Consider the following 8,866-nt stretch of genomic DNA (forward strand, 5'->3'; position numbering starts at 1 on the left):
GAGGAGCCCAGTGCCCGGGGGAGGGGCGCGTGGGGCCTGCGCAGTTTCGGGAACCGAAGGGTCGCGCGCCGTGGAGAGAGGCCCCGGTTGGGGCTGAGCCAGGCCGCCGCGAGCAACCTGGGACGGGCTGGCCTGATTTCTAGGGGGTGAAATCCATGGCGAGCCCTTCTTCAAAGTCTTATTGTGCCCACTGCCCCATGCAAAGCGTTTTACTCCCATCATTCAGTCTTGGCGACTTTAAGGCTGCTGGTCGTGTAGCCGCCATGATTACCTGTGCGGAAACCGAGGCTCGGGGATGATAAGAAACTTGTCCAGCGAGTCCACACTTCGGCAGGGTCGTGTGGGAGGCTGAACGGGCATTGGAATCCTGGCAGAGGCCCGAGCGGACCGGAAAGCCAGGACCCTAGTGTTGGAGGCACCTAGGGCCCTGACAACCCTTAGCGTCTGTGGAGATGAAAGTAGTAGAGTGGACCCTGTGGTTTGACAGATTCTGCGGTGAAGGTGGACCCTGCCCTGCTTAAAAGTAGCTGAACGTACTCCCTCCATCCCTTTCTTTCCTTCCAGCCGGCAACTCCCGCCCCCCACTTTTCTTTTTTAGTTTTCTTCTGGGCTCCTGGCCTCTCATAACCTCCCTCCCTGGCTTTCCACCACTGCCACCAGTTAGTTAACTGTTCTTGGTGTAGATATTCACTTCTTTACCTAAGAGTATGGACTCTGCTGCCTCCAGGAAAAAGTGTAAACACTTTGGAATGTCCTATAACATTCTTTTTTTAATTGTGGTAAAATGTAACAAAACTTTACCGTTTTAACCCTTTTTTAGGCATAGAGTTCAGTAGCATTACATATATTCACCTTGTTATGCCAGCGTCATCACCATCTACAGAACTCTTTTCCTCTTCCCAAACTGAAACTCTACCCATTAAACAATAACTCTCCTTTCCCCTGACCCCACTCAACATCTGGCAACCACCATTCTACTTCCTATGAATTTGACTGTACCTCATATGTTTGGAGTCATACAGTATTTGTCCTTTTGTGATCAGCGTATTTCATTTAGCATAATGTCTTCAAAGTTCATGTTGTAGCATGTACCGGAATTTATTTTTAAGGCTGAATAATGTCCTATTGTATGTATATACCACATTTTCTGTGTCCATCTATCCGTGGACACTTGGGTTGTTTCCACACTTTTACTGTTGTGAATCATTCTATTTTACAGAATTCCGATACACTTAAAAAATACAATTTCATTTGTATTTCCCCACTTTTGTCAATATTATTCTCTGCCTGACAGATACTCATCTTTCAAAGCCTAGCTAAAGGCTCACTTCCTTTGTGAAACTCTATAAACCTTTCAGGCAGCGCCAATCCTTTCTTCCCTTATGCTCCCAAGTTGCCATTATCCGTTATTATCTGGTAGTAGAACTTCCTGTATCTTAACCTGTCAGCCACTTCATCCTCAGTGAAAATCCTGTCCTCATCTCCACCTGGTCACTACACCACATTATAAAGATCCTCAATTAATATTTCAACAAATAATAAATATAATTGCTTTCATTGCCTTGCAGCTTACTATGTATGTAGCTAGAAGCTGAGGATAATTATGAACAAAATAATCCCTGGCCTTTGTGGGGAAAATAAAAATGTTAACACTCTCTCAGAATATCACTTGGCTATTGCCTATGAAAATAGTTCAAATTCTTCACAACTACTCTTTTCAGTTTCATCTTCCACAGCCAGCCTGTCATCATTCACACTCCTCCCATACCTTTTCTCACTGCCACATACTTACAGACATCTGTAACCAGTCTATCTACGGCTTGTTTTTCTTTCGTATTTTAAGTCTTTCAAGGCAGAATTTTAGTTCCACCTTTTATATGCGTGAAGCCTTTCTAGATAATAGATAGAATTAATTTATATTCCCCCATCACATTTCTTGTACTTCATCCTTTTTTTTTCTTTATTTTATTGTAAAAAGAACACTTACATGAGATCTGCCCCCTTAACAAATTTTTAACAGCATAATATGTTGTTGCGTATAGGTACAATTGTGCACTAGAACTAGAGCTTATTCATCTCACTTGACTGAAACTTTATACCTATTGATTACTACCTCTACATTTTCTTTCCTTTAGTCCCTGGCAACCACCATTCTACTTCCTATGAATTTGACTGTACCTCATATGTTTGGAGTCATACAGTATTTGTCCTTTTGTGATCAGCGTATTTCATTTAGCATAATGTCTTCAAAGTTCATGTTGTAGCATGTACCAGAATTTATTTTTAAGGCTGAATAATGTCCTATTGTATGTATATACCACATTTTCTGTGTCCATCTATCCATGGACACTTGGGTTGTTTCCACACTTTTACTGTTGTGAATCATTCTATTTTACAGAATTCCGATACACTTAAAAAATACAATTTCATTTGTATTTCCCCACTTTTGTCAATATTATTCTCTGCCTGACAGATACTCATCTTTCAAAGCCTAGCTAAAGGCTCACTTCCTTTGTGAAACTCTATAAACCTTTCAGGCAGCGCCAATCCTTTCTTCCCTTATGCTCCCAAGTTGCCATTATCTGTTATTATCTGGTAGTAGAACTTCCTGTATCTTAACCTGTCAGCCACTTCATCCTCAGTGAAAATCCTGTCCTCATCTCCACCTAGTCACTACACCACATTATAAAGGTCCTCAATTAATATTTCAACAAATAATAAATATAATTGCTTTCATTGCCTTGCAGCTTACTATGTATGTAGCTAGAAGCTGAGGATAATTATGAACAAAATAATCCCTGGCCTTTGTGGGGAAAATAAAAATGTTAACACTCTCTCAGAATATCAATTGCCTATTGCCTATGAAAATAGTTCAAATTCTTCACAACTACTCTTTTCAGTTTCATCTTCCACAGCCAGACTGTCATCATTCACACTCCTCCCATACCTTTTCTCACTGCCACATACTTATAGACATCTGTAACCAGTCTATCTACGGCTTGTTTTTCTTTCGTATTTTAAGTCTTTCAAGGCAGAATTTTAGTTCCACCTTTTATATGCGTGAAGCCTTTCTAGATAATAGATAGAATTAATTTATATTCCCCCATCACATTTCTTGTACTTCATCCTTTTTTTTTTCTTTATTTTATTGTAAAAAGAACACTTACATGAGATCTGCCCCCTTAACAAATTTTTAACAGCATAATATGTTGTTGCGTATAGGTACAATTGTGCACTAGAACTAGAGCTTATTCATCTCACTTGACTGAAACTTTATACCTATTGATTACTACCTCTACATTTTCTTTCCTTTAGTCCCTGGCAACCACCATTCCACTTTTCGATTGTATGAATTTGACTATTTTAGGTATCTTGTATAAGTAAAATAATGCAATATTTGTCTGTGATTGGCTTATTTCACTTATAATGTCAGGGTTTATTCATGTTGACACATATTGCAGAATTTCCTTTTTAAGGCTGAATAATATTCCATTGTATGTGTATACCACATTTTCTTTAATCCATTTTCTTTGTCTATTTGTGATGGACATTTAGATTGTCTTGTACCTCTTTAGTAAGAGTATCTCCTATGAGAGTATCAACCCTAGGGCAGGAATAACATTCATTTCCAGCTTCAGTTACCTCTGGCATAGTGCTTTGCAGATAGGTGTTATTCGGTAAATATTTAACAGAACATGCTATATTTGAAGGAGGAATTGATTTTGCCTTGAAACTAATCTGCATAGTATGTTAAAAAGACAAAGAGCAAATATGTTTGTATGATTCTCCTTTTGGGAAAAGACACCAGCTCTGTGTGTGTGTGTGTGTGTGTGTTTCCATTTTACTGAAGTCTTGTGAAGTACCTCATTGCTGTGTATTTTTATTCTGGTTCTTAAACCTACAACTGACGTATCAGTTTTCCCTGAAGAAATTGAGTCTTTAGATTTTAACCTGAATTTCTTGATTTAACATTTCCCAATTTTAGTTATACATAACAGTAATAAAAGAATAGTTAGCATTTGTTGATTAGAAAATATTAAATCAAGAAACTCAGGTTAAAAATCTGAAGATCCAGTTTTTCTATGTTCTAGTCTCTGCATAAAACATGTTCTAGGCAGTCTCTCATTTAACCTTCACAGTAATCTTATGAGATAAAGTGATGTCCTAATCTGGTTTTGTTCCGTTTTGTTTTAATTTGTTTTTAAAAAGGAGAGGGACAGGTTTAGGAGGGATAAATAGCTTGCCCCAAGTTACACAAATGCCAAAATGGGCCTGTCTTACCCTAAAACTGATGATTTTTAACCAATACACTGAATTATCAGGCATTTAGTTTCTTCTTTTAACTGTCTAGTTCTTCAGTTTAATCTAATTTGCATGTATCTGCAGATTCCAGAACAGTGATGGAGAAATTAAGTACTTGCAATTAGCAGAAGAGCTAATTCGTCCTGAGAGAAACACATTGGTTGTGAGTTTTGTGGACCTGGAGCAATTTAACCAGCAACTTTCCACCACCATTCAAGAGGAGTTCTATAGGTATGATACATTAATCTTTATTTTAAGTAAATATGGAGCCTGGGAAGCCAGCTCTTTTTGGACTGGTAGTGTTCATTTGTTAGGCAGAAATGCAGGTGTCACAGAGGTCCTCTGATAGAGCCAGTGGTCATTTTTAAATTGCTCTGAACTAATTTAGGCCTTTCTGGAGCTGAATATTTTTCACATGCAAACGTTGAAAACCTTTGCGTTCAGTAGAGTTTCCCTGTTTTAAGAGGATCATTTACTTTGTGTCAGACATTCTTTACTGTTGCTGTCATTTGATTCCCTGCTTCCACCTACCCCTGTAGGTTTTTTGAGAAAGGGTTTGTGTGGATCCTGTTTTTGATCAGGGATGTATTAACAGCAGTGACGTTGTTGTTGTTAAAGTTAATTTTTTTTCTGATTATAAAAGTAACATGTATATCATAGGAGATTTAGAAAATAGAGAAAAGTAATGAGAGTAAATTCATCTGTACATCTGTAATCCCACCAGTCATAGATAACCATCATTAGCAGGTCTATTGGAACAAAGCTCCAAGAGCCTTTCAGGTCTGCAAGTGCAGTTTCCTAAGGATCTCCTGACACATTTAATGTATTTCTGTGTACATGTAATTATTGGGATCATACTGTAGATAGAACATCCTGCCCTTTTCACTTAACAGTATAACATATTTTCCTATGTTACATAAAATCTCTTGAAAACATTTTAATAACTTTTTGGCATTTTTTGGCAGAAATTAGTCATTATATTTAATAATTTTGGCTTTCATTTGTTTTTAATTGCTACATAAAGCAAGAAACATTTTTTTACAGAAATCTTTGTATTTGGATTAAATAAATGTGCCAATCTGATGAATAAAATCAAGTGAAAATAAACATTGTGAACAGTTGTGAACGAAATGAAGATCCTGGAATAAGGAGACACAGTCCTATTACTTTACCTGTTAGAGTAGGAGATGGAGGACTTGTCTCCATGTTTCTAGTCACCTGACCATCAAGAATGGTTGGAGAGATAAACAGCAGAGTTCATTATAAAACTATGCAGCAGGAAAAGTTGTACTGGCAGATGAGGGTCGGTAGAAAATCAGGGCTGGTGATAGAAACAGCTATACTCATACCTCATGTATAGGCTATGCAGCAATTCTCTTCTTGAAAGTAGTTAATTTTCAGAAGATTTTAGATCCCACTCTTAAACCAGGCTGCAGCACCTATTGGGAACTTATACCAAGAGGACATGCATACTTCAATTTAACCAAATAGGACGTTTCTGCCTACTTGCTTTCGCATCCATACATACATTCCTCCCCTGATCTCATCCATTTCTTATCAGTCAAGAATTAAACCTAGAAAAATGTATTTAGTCTTGACACCAAATGGTAGGTTGCCTTGCCAGATTGTGAACCCCTCCAGATTGTTGAGGTAGAGTCATCTTGGATAGGAGTGGCCTGCCGTATGGGTGCTAAATGATTATTTTTAAAGATAATAGATATTCAGGTACAGCATTTTATCTTTGGTGTTTCTCTTATCTTAGATTTATTTGTGGTGAGATAGGAGAGGATTGAAGAGGCGCCTAAACCTGAACAAGATAATAGAAGTATCCTGCATCATTAGATACTAAGGCTTTACTGTAACCATATGAAACTACTTACTGTCAGCTATTGGCAAACATGAAGAGGGAAGGAGGCCTTGGTAATAAGCCTCTTGAAGATGTCAACTGATCTTTTTTTGTTTGCTTTTCAGAGTTTATCCTTACCTATGTCGGGCCTTAAAAACCTTCGTCAAAGACCGTAAAGAGATCCCTCTTGCCAAGGATTTTTATGTTGCATTCCAAGACCTACCTACCAGACACAAGTAAGAAACCCTTCTTTGAAAGAGAAGTAATTCACCAAATAGTACAAGCATCACTTAATTGTCAGAAAACTCAGGAGATAGTAGTCTTAGATCTGTAAAGTTATACCCAGTTATCCAAAAAGTTCAATTTTATAGAAATATATTTTTCTAAGGAGATGCATTGGGAAGTAAGTTAAATGACGCAATGTCTGAGTATTGTAATATTTTAGGATACATTATCTTAGGGAACATTTGGGGGGAAATTAGTCAAGTGAGAAAATATGAAAACTGAGAACAGTCAGAAATTCATGAATCGTTGGAAATTTTTGTCAGAGCTTAAATGGTATAACTTGTAAACAGTTTTCCCCTTTAGTGGTTATTTAAAGAATTAATTTACTGGAAGAAATTGAAGTGGTATTTTGAAAACTTAAACTACTGAAATTACTTAAGTTATTAAGTTATTTAATATAAAATGGGTTTGTGAAGTAAAGGAAGCATTTCTGAACTCTGAGTCTAAAATTTTTTTCCCATGATAACTTTACTACGAAAGTAATATGTGCTTATTTGGTAATTGTAAATAAGCAAAAAATATATTTTCATATAAAACAAAAATGGGATCATCCTGTTTTATAATTCTAATTTTATTTTGTTGGTGTTCTTTATTCACCAATGGGACATGTGTCTTTAAATAGAATTCGAGAACTCACGTCATCCAGAATTGGTTTGCTCACTCGCATCAGTGGACAAGTGGTACGGACTCACCCAGTTCACCCAGAGCTTGTGAGCGGAACTTTCCTGTGCTTGGACTGTCAGACAGTGATCAAAGATGTAGAACAGCAGTTCAAATACACACAGCCAAACATCTGCCGAAATCCAGTTTGTGCCAACAGAAGGAGATTCTTGCTGGATACAAATAAATCAAGATTTGTTGATTTTCAAAAGGTATTAACTTCTGTTTAGATCGGATTCAGCCTAATAATTCACTTCTAGGCACCTGCTAATAATTCACTTCTAGGCACCTGCAATAAATAAACATTATTATAAGCTTATTTAGGCAATGTTAAACTTAGTTTAACTAGAGTTAAGAAGTAGAGACTTGGTGTAAGACTGAGTTGGTGGTTAGGAGGCAGGAAGGCATGAATAAAAGGACAGGTGCAAATGGACATGTTTTGTCAATAGCAATGAGGAATATCATGAATTAGAGGAGCCAGTTAGAGGAGATCATCTGAGAGACGATTTGGTCTCTCAAATCGTCTGGAGATACTTCGAGCCTAAACTCTCAGGTTGAGAAGTTTGGACCTATCTTGATAAGGGGATAGGGATGTGAATTTTTCTTTTTTTAAAGGAAGATTAATTGAACAGTGATTTGTATTATTTAATAAGAGACTAATTCTTAAGCAGTTGTAGTCAGTCACTTAGGTAAAAATTGGATGATAGTAATAAGAATGGGGGTTGAGGGGTAGGTTCAGATCTCTGCAGGACTTAGTAACTCTGGAATGTCCAAAGGGGAAAGAAAAGTTGCAGTAGCTCAGTCACTAAAGCAGGGAGGAATGAGTACTAGACTAAAATAAATAATATTTAATTCAGTTTTTAGTCCTTTTCTCATATTAATTTGAAACTTAATTTACAAGAAATACATACTCTACCAATAGCTTTGGGTAGGAGATGCTTTATAGTTGAAAAAGAACATGATATAACAACCCCATACAAACTGAATAGATTGGGTCTTGGTTTGAAAAAAAATCTGTATTAAAGGATGTTTTTGACAATTGGGGAAATTTGAAGATGGACTAGATAATAGAACATTTTATGAAATTAAATATTTCATTCTCTTGGTGTGATAATGATATTATGGTTATATAGAAGATTATTCTTAGAAGATGAGTGTTAAAATATTTAGGGATGAGGAATCTTGATTTTTACAATTTCTTTGAAATGACAGTAAAAGTGTGTGTGTGTGTGTGTGTGTGTGTGTGTGTGTGTGTGTGTGTAAGTCACATTAACAATTGCATCAAGGTGGAGGATATAAAGCATGTGAAATTCTTCATAAAATTTCCCTGAAAATTTGGAGAAAGATGGAACATAGAACAGATATTTAACCACATAGTCAATTTAACAAAGAGAAAAAAAATATTTTTAATGAGAGTAAAAGTGAAGGTTTTAAATGGATATAATTTTACCAAATCGAAGGGAATTTTAGCATAGAGAATTTTTAAGATAAATGACACATGTCCAAAGTCTGCAAATGGTGAGATAATTTAGAGTATGTCAGTATTTGTGGTATTTAATTTAGATTGTATGCATTTGAAAGTTCTATTATTCTTGGCCATTTGTCTTTGTTATAGGTTCGTATTCAAGAGACTCAAGCTGAGCTTCCTCGAGGAAGTATCCCTCGAAGTTTAGAAGTGATCTTGAGGGCTGAAGCTGTGGAGTCAGCTCAAGCTGGTGACAAGTGTGACTTTACAGGGACGCTGATTGTTGTGCCTGATGTCTCTAAGCTTAG

At 36.8% G+C, this 8,866-nt stretch overlaps 1 protein-coding gene across 1 annotated transcript in view; it reads left to right on the forward strand.

The window, feature by feature from the left end:
- Positions 1-4,384: 4,384 nt before the first annotated feature.
- Positions 4,385-8,866, forward strand: part of MCM6 (minichromosome maintenance complex component 6) — a gene marked incomplete at its 5' end in the record, with an annotated part of 33,382 nt that continues 28,900 nt past the window's right edge. The window contains 4 exon segments of the mRNA XM_023527524.1: positions 4,385-4,533; positions 6,274-6,384; positions 7,056-7,305; positions 8,709-8,866. Coding sequence (XP_023383292.1) covers positions 4,385-4,533; positions 6,274-6,384; positions 7,056-7,305; positions 8,709-8,866 — 668 coding nt within the window.

Source organism: Pteropus vampyrus, unplaced genomic scaffold (genome assembly GCF_000151845.1).
Source record: "Pteropus vampyrus isolate Shadow unplaced genomic scaffold, Pvam_2.0 Scaffold17, whole genome shotgun sequence".
Classification (NCBI taxonomy): Eukaryota; Metazoa; Chordata; class Mammalia; order Chiroptera; family Pteropodidae; genus Pteropus; species Pteropus vampyrus.